The 17,438-nt window shown below is 39.7% G+C and overlaps 1 protein-coding gene across 1 annotated transcript; it reads left to right on the top strand.

Annotated features, from left to right (window-relative positions):
* The first annotated feature begins 5,729 nt into the window (after positions 1-5,729).
* Positions 5,730-9,978, top strand: LOC128314935 (olfactory receptor 7A10-like). Its single transcript, XM_053219738.1, has one exon. The coding sequence runs from the start codon at positions 5,977-5,979 to the stop codon at positions 6,943-6,945; it is 969 nt and encodes a 322-aa protein (XP_053075713.1). The 5' UTR covers positions 5,730-5,976; the 3' UTR covers positions 6,946-9,978.
* The last annotated feature ends 7,460 nt before the right edge of the window (positions 9,979-17,438 follow it).

The raw sequence follows: 17,438 nt of genomic DNA, 5'->3' as shown, positions 1-17,438 counted from the left end.
CTCCTTAACTCAACACTCATCTAGCCCATCTCCCTCCCACCTTCCTCCATCTGGCTATTGTTGTCTCTTGTGGTCTCTTTCCCTTTCTCCTCTTTCCCCCTTCACACACGTTCATTTGTTTTGTTAATTCAATTCCAATATGAGCAAAATCATGTGGTAGTTGTCTTTCTCGGATTCTTATCTCTGTTCGCATAATACATTCGACCTCCATCCCCATCACTGCAAATGGCAAATTTGCATTTATTTTTATGTTTCTTGTCCTGTTGAGACTGTGAGCTCCTAAATAGAAGGGACCCTTCTTGCACTTGTCTTCCTCCTACCACTGTGCTTAGTGCCTACTGCCCCACAGCTGGTAATGAGCGGTTTAGAGGATGCCCAAAAGCAAATGGTCAAGTGATGTTAAAAAGATATTGCCCACATTGAAGGAGAATGAGAAACAGGAAGAAAAGAGAAGCACTGCGGGGCCTGGGGGTTCCATGATTGTGAGCTAACAGAAGGGGTACAGATGGGAGAAAGAAGAGATTTAGGATACACAGAATTGTTCACAACCAAAATTGGATAGTTACTACAGTGGCTATGGCTTATTAATGAGAGCCTCTAAAGACAGGGCACCTCCTTCTGGGATAAGAGAGTTAAAATGGGATAAGAGACAATCTGGGAATGCCAAGTCTGTGTCCCCATACCAACAATGGGATAAGTTTGCATTCTTCTTTTCTCTCCTAGCGCTAGAGACCCAAGTCTTGTAAAGGGAAGAGAGACAAAAGAATATCTCATTAATGAAACTCATGGGAATTCATTCCCTACAGCTACAGAAATTAAAATGCCTTTGCTGCACCCATGAAGTCGACTCTTGTAACCTCAGGTGATATGAACACATAGCTGTGTCCTCCAGAACCTTCATGAGTGGGGCCATGTCTTTTCCCCTCTTAAGGATATAACTTCCAACCACATCACTCATCCATGGGGAGAGACTGGGTCATTGATCTCCCGCTGTTCTGTGGTAACATCTGGGTGAGCCACGGCCTCTTCAGAAGTCCTGGGGAAATGAGTTATGATGGGAGGGTCCCCTTGTATCAGTAGTTATTTTGGGGGCCTCAACAGGGACAATAAATTAAGGAGAGTTTAGTAATGCCAAGCCATGCCCATGAGGCTTTGATTCTGGAGGGCAACTCTGGATACACTAAACCATTTCTCCCTGATCCGTCTCCTCCAAGGTTAGTGCTTTATCAATGGGCCTTCATCTCTCAACAGTCTTTCCCCTGTTTTCATTGCTGCTTCTTCCATTGTTGGGAGTGACTGTTTATTGTTATTGAAACAGTGGTTAATAGCAGTCATTCAAAAAACATTTTTTCAGAAACTTATGTATGGTAGACAGTACCATGTATTCTGGGACTAAATAAATGACTACGACAGTATTTCTTTTCTCAAGATACTCACTGTAGAAACAGAATGAGAGATGTAAAAATAAATTAATGTTATAATGTGAAATTGCATTGAAATCTGGGGAAGCAGATCCCCCAAAGTTGACTGTTTATTTTATTCTTAATTGTTTTCAAAAAGAGGACTCTTTCATGGGAGTCAGTGAACACTTCATAGACAAGCTTATAGGTACTTAGCCTTGATGTTAGTGTTGGGGTCCTTCCAAGGGATAAGGGAGGTGAGAAGTCCAGGGAGAAACAGCAGAGGGGGAAAATTAGAGATGAAGTAAAGCAGAAGTTGTGCTGCTGTTATTAGAAATACTCCTTACTGTCTCACCAACAATCAGGAGCAGGGTCTACAATCTGCAAAATGAACCCATAGAAGCCTGGCTGGGTAGGCATCAGTCAGATGACCAAAGAAATGTATGTTTTGGCTGGAGGGTTGAAATTTAACTCTGAAATTAGTAAAGAGTATGTACAGGCCTTATGTCAGGGGATTAACTATGAACAGGTACTCTCCATGTAAAAATGACCCAGTATTGTGAGGAAAAAATTATTGCTGCATTCAGGGTGTGAGAAGCATATTTAGGGATACAAATGGCACCACGAGTGTGAGAGGGGAGGCAAGACGGGTCTCTGAGGGAGTGGCAATCGTGGATACAAAACCTCAGATGGATTTTTTTTATTCATTCTTAAATGTTTACTAGAAACAATGCCAGATATCTATAGTCATCAAGTTATTGAAATGTTTCCCAAACTATTTCTGTGGTATCATTATTTTATTTTATTGATGGAAAGCGACAGCAGTGATACTGCTTATACACAGCAAATAATGGAGCCTGGAGCTCTTCACACTCAGAGCTCAGTGCTTCCAAAGCTTTGCATTTCATTAATATCTCTCATTTTTCATCCCCTTTAATATTTGAACAGTTGTACATTCACAGAAACAATTTGCTGCAATAGATCAGGGAGTTATCATAAGCTCCCTCCCCAGTGTCTGCTGTTTTGATCACAGCCTATCTCTTCCACATGTTAGTTTCAATTCTCATATCTCCTGAGCCTCCACACATAGTGACTGCATCTCAGGCTTGCTTTATGATTGAAGCGATTGATAGTTCTGAGGACTACTGGTCAGGTGTTCTGTAAAATAATCTCCTTTTGGACACACCTTATTATTCTCTTTTTCCTGACTATACTGGGACTGTGGAAGTTGGACCGGAAGACCAGAGAGGGAAACTGCCATGTTCATCTCGTGACATCAAGGTGCGCACTGTCAACATGACTATTTCTCATTGGGGTTGCTATTGATGCCGGCTGTGACAGGCTTTGTAAGATTTCTCTTTCTCCTTTCTTTCCATCCTGTCCTCCTGTAACGACTTTCTATGCAGCCCCATCTTAAAGTAGGGTGAGTTATCTCACACCTCCTTAAGAGTAGAATATTTCTGTAAATCATTGGTTTTCTTCTGCACTTGATGTTGTGTCTTCCATATTTATTTTTCAAGTATTTACATTATATGCCCTGGGTTATAACCCAATACTACTTTATTTTGGTGCTCTAATTGGTCTTACTTTGCATTGGGGAGCTTCTTCAGTTAGCTGACATGTCCCTATCATTCTTGACTATTGGGGGTAGCAGTCTTACAGGAAAAGATGCTTCAACTTGAGCTTACTGTATTTTCCTCTGAGCCCTACAAGCAGTCATTTCTGCGAGGAGCCCTGTTTTATTTTATTGGATCATGGGATGAGATTCAAGATCTTGGTGCCTGGTGGCTTATTGCTACCAGGGTCTCTATATCTCCTCGGTTGACCTGGCAAGGACACAGGAGTGCTTACTACTCTGTGTATATGTAGGCATCCATACATGAGTCTATATGTAACCCTCTGTATTTTTATATAAGCTAAAGCAAGTTCATACTGATGGCACCAACTCTAATCACCAAAGGATTATAAGAGCTATGCCACCTTGCTTACATGTAAAATACCACATCACATGTGATACCTCATTCCCACCATTTACTCTCCATTTCCTTACATGCTCAACTTCAGTTAACATGTGCAGAAGTATCAGCGTCGTTAACAATACCCCACGGGATGCATTTTATCAAGTGTAGAGCAGTGCTTCTGTGCAATTTCTTTTATGTCTGGTTTTACGGTCTTTTCTTTTTCCCCAGATTTTGTTTTTCTGCACTTCTTTTTGCCCTCCTGTTTCACTGAGATTGTCTCATACAATTGTAATAGAGTTAGATTGTTTATCTTCCACATGATCCACTCCATTCTAGGATTCCATCAGCCACCTGAGTTTTATGTTTGCTTTGATTTACACTCTGCAAAAGTGCTGAATTCGTTTATTACTCCAATGGTTTTTCTTGTTTTTAATGCTATATTTTTTTAAAAAATAAGGGGCGCCTGGGTGGCGCAGTCGGTTAAGCGTCCGACGTCAGCCAGGTCACGATCTTGCGGTCCATGAGTTCGAGCCCCGCGTCAGGCTCTGGGCTGATGGCTCGGAGCCTGGAGCCTGTTTCCGATTCTGTGTCTCCCTCTCTCTCTGCCCCTCCCCCGTTCATGCTCTGTCTCTCTCTGTCCCAAAAATAAATAAAAAACGTTGAAAAAAAATTAAAAAAAAATAAAAAATAAGATCACCTTCTTTGGGAAGAGAAATCATATTGCATCTTCCATTCTAATTTTGATGCCTTTTGTTTCCTTTTACTTTTCTTTCTTTTTTTTGCTTAGTTGCTCTGTCTGGAACATGCAATGCCATGTTGCATAAAAGGTATGAAACAGACATGCTTATCTTGCCTTATCTTAGCGGTTGCTCTCAGTGTTTCACTGTTGAGAAGGATTTTAGAGGTGGGTTTTCATATATAACCTATTTCGTGTTGTGGAACTATCCTTCTGTTCATAGTTTCTGGACAGTTGTTACTATCAAGGTATGCACCATTTTGTCACGTTTTATTTACCATATGTTGAGATAATCATATGCTTTTATTCTTCTTTTTGTCAACCTGTCGTATTACACCAAGGGAGATTTATTAGTTAAACCATCCTTGCCTTCCAGGAATAAATCCCACTTGGTCAGGATGCATAATCTTTTTCTACATCATGATCAAAGGCTGCTATGCTTGAATTAGTACTATTTAGTCGAAGATTTTCACATAAATATTCTTTGGGAATATCATTTTGTACTTTTCTTTTCTTGCAGTGCCTCTTCTTGGCTTTGGTACAGTGCAATGGTGGCCTGAACGATTAAAGTAGGAAGTGTTTCCCATTTGAATTTTTTGGAAGCAGTTGAGAAAGATTAATGGTAATTCTTCTAATTCTGGGTGGTTCTCGTGATTTGTAGCCGTGACTACTCTACTGGAATGCCTACAACAAAATGCAATTCTCATCAGAGAAAGAAACTCTTTGACTAATGGCATAGCCCGTCCCCTGATTTCTAAAAAGTTGTGCTTCAGCTGTAAGAGTACACGGTACCACAATAATGGAGAACTCTCTCTCTGTTGCTTTCCCTACCCACGTGTGTGTGTGTGTGTGTGTGTGTGTGTGTGTGTGTAGAACAAAGAGAATTTATTAGTGAAGTACACACATATTAAGCATTTGTAGCAAGCTGAAGCTGTCTGATGAGGTAAAAACTATAAAAATTACACCAACTGGAGACCTAGAGTTAAGGTAGAGAGAAAGACAGAGAATTATGGAGGAATGAATTATGTTCCATTAGTATACATTACATAAAATGTATCGTGTTGTAGACAGACATTATATATAACATATAAATATAAAAACGACACTGAACTGTTGTGTCCACTGCCTTAGAATGTTTCTAAAGATGCGGGAGGCTTTGAGCTCTTCTCTCTTGTTTGTTTGTCTCTTCTCTCTCCCATTGTGTTACCTGCTCTGCTCATAACTTTTTCTTTGATGTTGCCTGATGGTTTCCGGTGAGCTCTTGACTGAAGGCCTTTGCATATGCGGTTTCTCTGGCTTAACTGGTTTTCTCAAAGTAATTGGGAAGGTTCATATATCCCTTAGTTTTCTAGGTCAGAAGCCCCTGTTTGACTTGACACATTGGCAAGTTTCCCTTCTACTTAGACTAATTTTTCCTGAATTATTTTACTTATTAGTTGTAACCACCACTTAAAACATCATTTATTCATTTATTAATATTCTATTCCTCCCTCTTCACACACGTAAACGTCTAAGACTCAGTGTTGTTAAGGGCAAACACCCATCACTACTTTTTGTAATGCTTTCAACATTACTTGTTACAAGATATTTTTGTTAAATTTTGTTGGGCGAAAAAAAAGATCTCAGGAAATTTATGGAGAACATTGCTTTGAAATTATTTTGATTCAGAACAAGAATTGTGAACAGTTTCAGACTCACGGAAAACATGGAGCATTTGAGAGTCCCTGAAATTTTCTGGTACATATTCTAGATTGGTAGGGAATGTGTAAGAATTAATGAGTGAAGTGTGTTGAAAACGAAGCATTTCTTTCAATACTGTGATCACTGCTGGTATCTTTACAATGTTCTTGTCTCTGTTCCAGCTGTTTTCATCAGTTACATGGAAGAAAGAAATCAAACCTGTGTCACACAATTTATTCTCCTGGGACTCTCAGATGAGGGGGGGCTGCAGTCACTTCTCTTTTGGGTGTTCCTGTCCATGTACCTGGTCACCGTCACTGGGAACCTGCTCATGATCCTGGCCATTATCACGGACTCCCGCCTCCACACGCCCATGTACTTCTTCCTCTCCAACCTGTGCTTTTCAGACATCTGTTTCACCTCCACCACCGTCCCAAAGATGCTGCTGAACATCCAGACGCAGAGCAAAGTGATCACCTATGAAGGCTGTCTCAGCCAGATGTACTTTTTCATGCTTTTTGGAGTATTAGATAACATACTCTTGACAGTGATGGCCTATGACCGGTTTGTGGCCATCTGTCAGCCACTGCACTACATGGTCATCATGAACCCCAAGTTCTGTGGCATCCTGCTCCTGGTATGCTGGTTATTGGGTGTTTTTTACTCTCTATTACTTGACTTACTGATTTTGCGACTCTCTTTTTGCACAAATCTGGAAATCCTTCACTTTTTCTGTGAACTTAAGCAGGTGATCCAACTTGCTTACTCTGATACGTTCCTCAATGACCTGGCAGTGTATTTGGTAAGTGGACTTCTGGGTGTTGTTCCACTCACTGGTATCCTGTTCTCTTACTCTAGAATTGTCACTTCCATTTTGAGAATTTCATCAGTGAGGGGCAAGTATAAAGCATTTTCCACGTGTGGGTCTCACCTCTCAGTGGTCTCTTTGTTCTATGGCACATGCCTTGGGGTGTATCTGAGTTCTGCTGCTGCACAGAACTCCAGGGCAAGTGCCATAGCCTCAGTCATGTACACGGTGGTGACACCCATGTTGAACCCCTTCATCTATGGTCTGAGGAACAGAGACATCAAGCAAGCCCTGGGAAAACTCTTTAGCCGAGAGACGTTGTCTGCATGTAGGATTCTTTGTTTCAAGATAAAGACTTGAGTAACAGGGCTTAAAACCCTAGAAGACCTAGATCATGATATTTGTATCAGTTCAGAGGCTGACAGTCTGCAGTTTATCTTTCTACAGTATTCGGTTGCTAGAAATTTTTCATACTTTATGCACAAATATTTCTTCCGTAGTTTGTAAGGTATTTATTTGAGAGAGAGTAAGAGCAAGTGGTGAGGGTCAGAGAGATTGAGGGAATATCACAAGCTATGTCCATACTATCAGCACAGAGCCTGAAGTGGGGCTCAATGTCAGAAATTTTGAGATCATGACTTGGACCAAAATCAAGAGTGGGGCGCCTATTGGTTCAGTCACCCAGACACCCCTCTTCTGTATTTCTCTAAAACTGTTTAGGCCTCTCATTAAACTTCATCCCATGGATTCTTAATTTTTTAAATGTTTATTCATTTTTTGACGGATGGGGGAGTAGGGGCAGAGAGAGAGAGGAAGGCACAGAATCAGAAGCAGTCTCCAGGCTCTGAGCTGTCAGCACAGAGCACAATGCAGACTCAAACCCATGAATTACAAGATCATGACCTGAGGCGAAGTTGGGTGGTCAACCAACTGAGCCATCCTAGTTTGCGATATTTAAGATTGCGATATTTAAGAACATATACCTAATATAGCAAATTGAGTACTTTTAATGTGATAGGAGGAGCTACTGAAGTTAATGTGAAATGCTTTTGCTATGGGTTTAAAGCAATATCTTTATAGTATATATTTATATATACAGATATATTAGATTATCTCCTTTTGGAGGAAAACCATTGAACATATCAGAATTGATAGATGAGTTTCCAGGGCTTCATGTCAATCCACCTTGGAAGGAGATCACATATGCAAGAGCAGAGGCCCCTGGAACCCTCTGTGATTAGTTTACAATAATCCACCTTCACTATGCAGTCTCCAGTTTCCCCTCACACAGTCCAAAACATAAATGAAGTGTGAAGGTAATAGAAATTGCAACTCCTGATGTTTCAGGCCTTGATGGTGTCATTCTTGGTGATTTTCCCAGGGATGCATTATCATTTTTCCTTTAATGTTTTGGTAAGCAGCAATGCTGTCCTGTGATTTCCCTCAGTACCTCCTACCTTAATAGGCTCTTCACAGATCTCACACACAATATGGCTACTCTGCCTATTGCCACCGCCATCTTTTCTAATGCTGCATCCCAGAAATTAGGCAGTGTGAGCAGGATACACTCAAGGACCTAACCTGTGTTGTGTGAGACGGACTAAGACGAATGTCTCCTTATCACCTGACCCCAGAAGCCCCCACTGGGATTGACAGCCATAATGGTAATCTCCTATTACCTGATTCACAGTTTTCCAGCTAAATGTCCACAGGTCCCTTCAAACACTAGTATGCAGTTAAATGTTCATGGACCTATCTCTCAGAAGCAAAGACAAAAAGAAACAGAAAGCAAGAAGAAAGGTGGAAAATAAGAACAAAAGATTAAGAAGAGAGCTTACTTGTAGCATTTGCCAGTTTCCACGCTATCATTACTCTCATTTTGCCCAATAGCAAGGCGCCAATTTTAGTTTAGACCACAGTCCTCATGAACGATTATAAGCTAGCCTGTGCTATCACCTCAGAGCCTTTGGGTTGGGTTTGGAGGAAAATGTAAAGCAATTGTTGCCATTTTACATCCTTCCACCAGGTGTAAATGGTTACACCAATTGAGGATCTGGGCCGGTGGACAGTCTCAGGACCGATAGTCAGGTAGAGATTATGACCCTTTATTGTGGTGACTCTGGTCAATCTTTTCCTCATGATCATTGGAGGTGGTTTTTTTATTTTTTTGTTTTCTTTTTGTTTTCTTTATTTTTCTACTTACACAAATCGATGGGCCCTTAGTAAACTGCTCATCATTTTTGTTTCTTGGAGACACCATGATGAATTTTCCTTTTGCAAAAATCCATGTGGTTCCCCCAATGTTGATGAGAGTGGTTAATTCTTACACACTATGAATAACAAACCTAGAATCATTTTGGACTGCTGACATGGCCTCTGGCAATTCAGGAGGGGCTGAACTCAGGACAAAGGCATTTCAGTTTCAGCATGTCCATGCTAAGTCTATCACATGAGGGAGAAGCTCTGTAGAGCTTGTCAAGGAAGACATTATAGCCCTCCCCAAGCTATTTCTCAATGACCTTATGAATTTTATGTCCTCTGATTCCTTAGTTTGAGTGTACTTTGTGGTCGAGGTATTGAATCACACAAGATAAACCCATCACCATGCACTTGTCTCCTAGTAATTTGGATTCCTTTCTCTATATCACATTAAGCCTTTATGGAACTGAAATTCTTTTTTTTTTAAGTTCATTTATTTACTTTGAGAGAGAGAGAGGAAGCTTGGGAGGTGCAGAGAGAGGGATAGACAGAAAATCCCAAGCAGGCTCCACTCTGCCAGCACAGAGCCCAGTGTGGGTCTCGAAGTCACAAATTGTTACATCATGACCTGAGCCAAAATCTAGAGTTGGATGCCTAACTGACTGAGCCACCCAGACCCCCATGAAGTTCTTGTCAAATATGTCACTCTTTTTTTCATCCTTGTTTTCTCAGGGGAAAATACATATAAATATTAAACATTAAACGTTAAACATTTTGAAATATACTTCTGTGTCATTAAGTGCTTTCTCACTGTTGAGCAACCACCACCTCTATCAATCTCTAGAACGTCCTCATTGTCTCAAACTGAACTTCTGTCTCCTTGAAATACTAAATTCGTATTGCCCCTCTGCCCAACCCCTGTGTCCCACCATCTTACCTTCTCTTTACGTTTACCTAAAGAGATTACCCTAGGTATCTCATATACATGTAATTGTATAATATTGGTCTGTTTGTGCCGGCTTCTTTCAGGTAGCATAATATTTGTGAGATTCACCCAAGTTATAGCTTGTGTCAGAATCCCATTCATGTTAAAGGCTGAATGATGTTCTACTGTATGAGTTCACCACACTTTGTTCTTCCGTGAGTTTTTTGATGGACATTTGGGTTGTCTCCACATTTTGGATACTGTGAATAAAGGTGTTTTGAAAATTGGTGTACAAAAATCTGTTCTAGTCACTGCTCTAAATTCTGTTGGGACAGAGGACCCTGGGTGTCTCAGTTGGTTGAGCCTTCAGCTCAGGCCATGATCTCCTGGTTTGTGGGTTTGAGCCTTGGGTCGGGTTCTGTGCTGACAGCTCAGAGCCTGGAGCCTGTTTCAGATTCTGGGTCTTGCTCTCTCTCCCCTGCTCATGTCTGTCTCTCTAAAAAAAACATTAAAAAATTAAAAATAAATAAAAATAAATTCTTTTGGGACATATAAGTAGGTACATAAGCAGGAGTGACACTCCAAATGATCATTCTATGTTTACATTTTAAGGAACTGGCACGATCTTTTCTACACTAGCTGTGCCACTTTTCATTCTCATCGGCAAGCACCACAGGGCTGCAATTTCCCCTTATCCTCACCAACAATTAGTTTCTGTTTAGTTTTAAAAAAATAGCCATTCTAGTATGTGTGTTGTGGTATCACATTATGGGTTTGATTTGCATTTCCCTAATGATTAGTCATGTTTGCCTCTAAATATCCATACCTATATCTTCTTTGGAGAAGTGTCTATTTGAGTCTATTGCTTTCTTTTTCTTTTCACAATTTTTTTTAAAATTTACTTAAAAATTTTAATTCCAGTACAGTTAACATACAGTGTAATATTAGTTTCAGGTGTACAATGTAGTGATTCGGCACTTCTGTACAACACCTGGTGCTCATCATGACAAGGACAGTCCTTAATCCCCATCACCTATTTCACCCATCCCCCCCCCCCCCCCCCCCGCACAACACCCTCTGGTAACCATCAGTTTGTTCTCTATAGTTAAGAGTCTGTTTCTCGTTTTCTCTGTCCTTTCTTCCCCTTGCTCATTTGTACTGTTTCTTAAATTGCACATATGAACGAAAGCATATGGTATTTGTTTTTCTCCGAATGACTAATTCAATTTAGCATAAGACCCTCTAGCTTATGCTAAGGTTGAAAAGCAAGATTTCAGTTTTTTTTTTATTGACTGAAAAATATTCCATTGTGTGTGTGTGTGTGTGTGTGTACGTACCACATCTTCTTTATTCATTCATCTGTTGGTGGACACATGAGCTGCTTCCACAATTTGGGTATTGTAAATGATGCTGCTGTAAGCATAGAGGTGCAAGTATCCCTTTGAATTTTTTAAAAATATTTTTGGGGTAATGACCCCGTAGTGCAATTACTGGATTGCAGAGAGGCTTTATTTATGCCTTGAAGGAGCCTCTATACTCTTTTCCGCAGTGGCAACTCCAGTTTCTATTTCCACCAACAATATCAGAGGGTTCTCTTTTCTCCAAATCATTGCCCACACTTACTGTTTTTTTCTTTTTAATCTTTTTTAAAAGTTTTTATTATGGAGGCATTGAGTCAGTCGATTGTACACCTGAAATGAATATTATACTGTATGTTAAGTAACTGGAATTTAAATTTTAAAATTGCCTTTTTAAAATTGAGTTGTTTGTGTTTTTTTGGTTGGTGGAATTTTTGAAATTCTTTATATATTTTGGATATTAATCCATTACCAGCTATACGATTTGCCAGTCTTTTCTGCATTTTGTTGGTTGTCTTTTCACTTGGGAAATAGTGCCCTCTAATATACAAATATTTTTAATTTCGCCAAAATGCTTTTTTCTCTAATCGCCTGTGTTTTTGGTGTTACATCTGGGAAATTATAGTCAAATCCAGGGTCATATAAATGTACTTCTGTATTTTCTTCTAAGTGCTTGCAGTTATATTTCTTATGCTTCAGTCCGTGACCCACTTGGAGTCATGCTGGTAGATGGTGGCTGGAAGGGTCGACTTCATCTTTTTGCACGTGGATATCCATGTTTCCCACCACCATTTCTTGGACAGGCTGTGCATATGTCATTGAAATTTCCTGACACACGTGTAAAAACCATTCAGTTGTATATATTTGAATTTACTTCTGCACTCCCTTGTATTCCATTGGGTTATATTTCTGTTTTTGTTGTTGTTGAAAAACAGATCAGCTTGGGGGAGGGGCCAAGATGGCGGAACAGCATGGTAGTTTTTTTTTTTTTGTCATCTCTCGTCCCTGAAATGCAGCCAGATCAACACGAAACCATCTTGCACACCTAGAAAACTGATTTGAGGATTAACACAACGATCTCCACCATCTGAACACAGAACTGGGCAGTTATGTGGTGCGGAGTGGTGAACTGGGGGAGAGAGAAGCCGCGGAGGGCAGGGAGCTGTTTTTGCTTGTGAAGAGAGGATGGAGACAAGGGAGAGCACATGGGAGACATGGGAAAAGCACAACACCCCCTCCAAAGCAGCTGGAGATAGAAAGGAAGAGTGGAAATAGCCCCAAGGGAATGGACAAAAAAGGGAGAAAGGAGGGGGTTTAAATTCCATTAAGACTCTATAAACAGGGAGTGCGGAGTTCTGAAACTCCACAGCTCAATATCTGGTGGTGTTCTGGTGGGAAGGGCGAATCCCCAGGAGTAGAGAGCAAGGTCTGAGGGGTTCTTGGGTCACAAGGGGAGTGGTGGTTCCCTTGCTGGTAGGACATTCAGTAGAGGCTGTGCAGCCTCCCCACAGGTGAAGATCCCAGCAGACCCTGGAGAATGACCTCTTTCATTGGTGTTGAAACAAGGACGTTAAAGGTGAAGCTTGGCACCAGATGTGTGTTGTGATTTTCCATAATCCCTGAAACGCTGCTGCTACATGATCACACAAACTTTTTCTGGTGCAGGCTTGCAGCAGATGCAGTCTCTGGATATGTGCATCAGCATGGTCTCATGAATGTTTCTAGGTGCAGGCCAGCACCCAGCCATTGCTCCATGAGACTCTCCCCAGAGGGTCTGAGCGGGTCAAACCTGCAGTCCCTCAGAAGTGCTGTGTTGGGAAACAACCCCATCTGAGATAAATCCCAGGAGGGAGGTGCCACCTGGCAAGCTGACAGCTTGGTCATGGACAGTATAGAAGCAGGGAGTGGAGGAAAGCCAGAGACAAAGGAGAGGTGATTGATTGCCCGTCAGGGAGAGCACAGAGTTTTGACACTAGACACTGGGTAGAGGGGTGATGCCATTTTTACCCCTCCCGCACATGCGCCTACACGCCTACATGTACCACAACAATCTACCTCAGTAAGCTAAGCTGTTCTATCTAGTGGACAATGAAGTCGTTACACTAAGCCTGGCCAAACTGGGCCAACTGTGCTGTTGAGGAACACCAGAAGTCTCTCTGCCTGCTTAGTTTACAGTCTATAAATTGCTTCATAGTTTGACTTCTAGGAAAAAAAACCGGATATAATTTCAAATGTATTTCATTCTGTTTGCTGGTCCATCTATTCAATTTTTTCCCTTTTCTTCTCTTTTCTTATTCTTGCACACAGATAGGGAAAAATTTATTTTTATTTTCTATTTTTATTAAAAAGATTTTTCCTCAAATTTTTCAATTATATTTTTTAATTTTTTGTAAAATTTTCAAATTCTATTTTACTCCCATTATTTAATTTATTGTATGTTATTATATTCATTTTTTTCAATTTTTCAAACCTTTTCTTTTTTCTTTTTCCTTTTTTGTCTTCTCTTATCCTTCCCTTTTTTCTCTAATCTATCAAGCTCCCTTTAACAACCAGACCAAAACACACCTAGGATCTAGCCTCCTTTATTTCATTTTTGTGTGTTGTTTTCAATTTTTATTTTTTTACTTTGTTAATTCCTTTTCTTCCTTCAAAATGATGAAATGAAGGAGTTGACCCCAAAAGAAAGAAAAGGAATAAATGACAGTCAGGGACTTAATCAACACAGATACAAGTAAGATGTCTGAAATATAATTTAGAATCACGATAATAAGAATAGCTGGGGTTTAAAATGATTAGAATCACTTTCTGCAGAGATGAAAGAAGTAAAAGCCAGTCAGGATGAAAAACAATGATATAACTGAGCTACATTCTTGAATGGATGCCACGGTACGAGGATGGATGAAACAGAGCAGTGAATCAACGATATAGAGGACAAACTTAATGAGCATAATGAAAGCAGAAAAAAAAGAGGGAAACTAAGGCAAAAGAGCACAATACAAGAATTAGAGAATTCAGTGACTCATTAAAAAGGAATTACATCCCAGTCATAGGGGGTCTTAGAAGATGAAGAGAGATAAAAAGGGATGGAAGGTTTATGTAAGCAAATCATAGTAGAAAACTTTCCTAACCTGGAGAAAGACACAGACATAAAAATTCAGGAAACACCCCCCATTAGATTCAACAAAAACCGAGAATCAACAAGGCATATCATAGTCAAATTCACAAAATACTCAGGCAAGGAAAGAATCATGAAAGCAGCAAGGGAAAAAAGTCCTTAACCTACAAGGGAAGACAGATTGGGTTCACAGCAGACCTATCCACAGAAAGTTGGCAGGCCAGAAAGGAGTGGCAGGATATATTGAATGTGCTGAATAGGAAAAATATGCGGCCAAGTATTCTTTATCCAGCAAGGCTGTCATTCAAAATGGAGAGATAAAAGATTTCCCAGACACACAAAAATTGAAAGAGTTCATGACCACTTAACCATCCCTGCAAAAAATTTTAAGGGGGACTCTCTGAGGGGAGAAAGGACAAAAAGAAAAAGAAAAAAAAAAAAAGAAAAAAAGACCAAAAAGCAACAACGATTAGAAAGGACCAGAGAATAACACCAGAAACTCCAACTCTCCAGGCAACATAATGGCAATAAATTCATGTCTTTCAGTACTCATCCTAAATGTCAATGGAATAAATGCTTCAATCAAAAGACGTAGGATAACAGAATGGATAGGAAAACAAGATCCATCTATATGTTGTTTACAAGAGACCCATTGTAGACCTAAAGAAACCTTTAGATTGAAAGTAGGGGATGGAGAGCCATCTTTCATGCTAATGGTCACTATAAGAAAGCCAGAGTAGCCATACATACATCAGACAAGCTAGATTTTAAAATAAAGACCATAACAAGAGATGAATTGTTCTATCCACCAAGATATAACAATTGTAAACACTTATGCTCCAAATGTGAAAGCACCCAAATATATAAATCTATTAATCACAAACATAAAGAAACTCATTGTTAATAATACCATAGTAGTAAGGGACTTCAACATGCCACTTACAACAATGGACAGATCATTTAATCAGAAATCAACAATGAAACAATGGCTTTGAATGACACACTGGACCAGATGGACTTAACAGATATATTCAGAACATTTCATCCGAAAGCAGCAGAATACACATTCTTCTCAACTGCACATGAAACATTCTCCAGAATAGATCACATACTGGGACACAAATCATCCCTCAATAAGTACAAAAAGATCGAGGTCATACATGCATATTTTCAGACCACAATGCTATGAAACTCGAAACCAACCACAAGAAAAATTTGGAAAGATAACTAATACTTGGACACTAAGGAACATCCTACCAATGAATGAATGGGCTAACCAAGAAGTTAAAGAGGAAATTAAAAGTACATGGAAGCCAATGAAAATGATAACACCTCAGCCCAAAACCTCTGGGACGCAGGGAAGGTAGTCATAAGCAGGAAGTATATAGCAATCCAGGCTTTCCTAAAGAAGGAAGAAAGGTCTCAGATACACAACCTAACCTTATACCTTAAAAATCTGGATAAAGAACAGCAAATAAAACCCAAAACCAGCATAAGACAGGAAATAGTAAAGATTAGAGCAGAAATCAATGCTATTGAAACCAAAAAACAGAACAGAACAATGAAACCAGGAGATGGTTCTTTGAAAGAATTAACAAAATTGATAAAGACCTAGCCAGTTTGGTCAAAAAGAAAAAGGAAAGGACCCACATAAGTAAAATCAAGAATGAAAGGGGAGAGATCACAACCAACACTCCAAAAATAGAAAACAATAATAAGAGAATATTATGATTAATTATATGCTAATAAAATGCGCAATCTGGAAGAAATGGACAAATTCCTAGAAGCATATAAACTACCAGAACTGAAACAGGAAGAAATAGAAAATTTGAACAGTTCCATAACCAGTAAAGAAATCGAATTAGTAATCAAAAAATTTCCCAAAAACAAGAGTCAGGGCCAGGTGGCTTCCAGTGGGATTCTACCAAACAGTTAAAGATGCATTAACACCTATTCTTTTGAAGCTGTTCCAAAAAATAGAAATAGAAGGAAAACTTCCAAACTCTTTCTACGAAGCCAGTATTACCTTGACTCCAAATCCAGAAAGACCCCAACAAAAAGTAGAGCTACAGACGAATTTTCCTGATGAACATGGATGGAAAAATCCTCAACAAGATACTACTCAACTGGATCCATCAATACATGAAAAGAATTATTCACCATGGCCAACTGAGATGCAGGCTGGTTTCATATCTGCAAAACAATCAATGTGATACATCACACCAATAAAAGAAAGGACAAGAACCACATGATCTCTCAACAGATGCAGAGAAAGCATTTGACAAAATACAGCATCCTTTCTTGGTAAAAACCATCAGGAAAGTAGGGATAGAAGGATAATACCTCAAGATTATGAAAGCCATATATGAAAGACCTACCACTAATATCATCCTCAATGGGGAAATCCTGAGAGCTCTCCCTCTAAGGTCAGGAACAAGACAGGGATGTCCACTCTCACCACTGCTATTTAGTGTAGTATTGGAAGTCCTAGCCTCAGCTATCGGACAACACAAAGGAATAAAAGGAATCCCAATCAGGCAGGAGGAGGTCAAACTTTCACTCTTTGCAGATGACATGGTACTCTCTATGGGAAACCCAAAAGATTCCACCAAAAAACTCCTAGAACTGATCTATGAATTCAGCAAAGTTGCAGGATATAAAATCAATGCACAGGAATTGGTTGCATTCCTATAGACCAATAATGAAGCAACAGAAAGAGAAATCAAGGTATTGATCCTATTTACAACTGCACCAAAAACCGTAAAATACCTAGTAATAAACCTAACCAAAGTGGTGAAAAATCTATACATTGAAAAGTATTGAAAGCTTATGAATGAAATTGAAGAAGACACAAAAAAATGAAAAAATATTCCATATCTCTAGATAGGAAGAAAAAATATTGTTATAATGTCGATACTACCCAAAGCAATCTACATATTCAATGCAATTCCTATCAAAATATCACCAATACTCTTCACAGACCTAGGACAAACAATCCTAAAATTAGTATGGAGCCAGAAAAGACCCCTAATACCCAAACTAATCTTGAAAAAGAGAACCGAAGCTGGAGGCATCACAATCCCAGACTTCAAGACGTGTTACAATGCTGTAGTCATCAAGACAGTATGACACTGGCAAAAAACAGACACTCAGATCAATGGAACAGAATAGAGAACCCAGAAATGGACCCACAAATGTATGGCCAACTAACCTTTGAAAATGCAGGATAGAATACCCAATGGAATAAAGACAGTCT

Source organism: Acinonyx jubatus, chromosome A2 (genome assembly GCF_027475565.1).
Source record: "Acinonyx jubatus isolate Ajub_Pintada_27869175 chromosome A2, VMU_Ajub_asm_v1.0, whole genome shotgun sequence".
Classification (NCBI taxonomy): domain Eukaryota; kingdom Metazoa; phylum Chordata; class Mammalia; order Carnivora; family Felidae; genus Acinonyx; species Acinonyx jubatus.
Note: the sequence above shows the minus strand (reverse complement) of the source record. Positions and strands in the feature narration are given on the sequence as shown.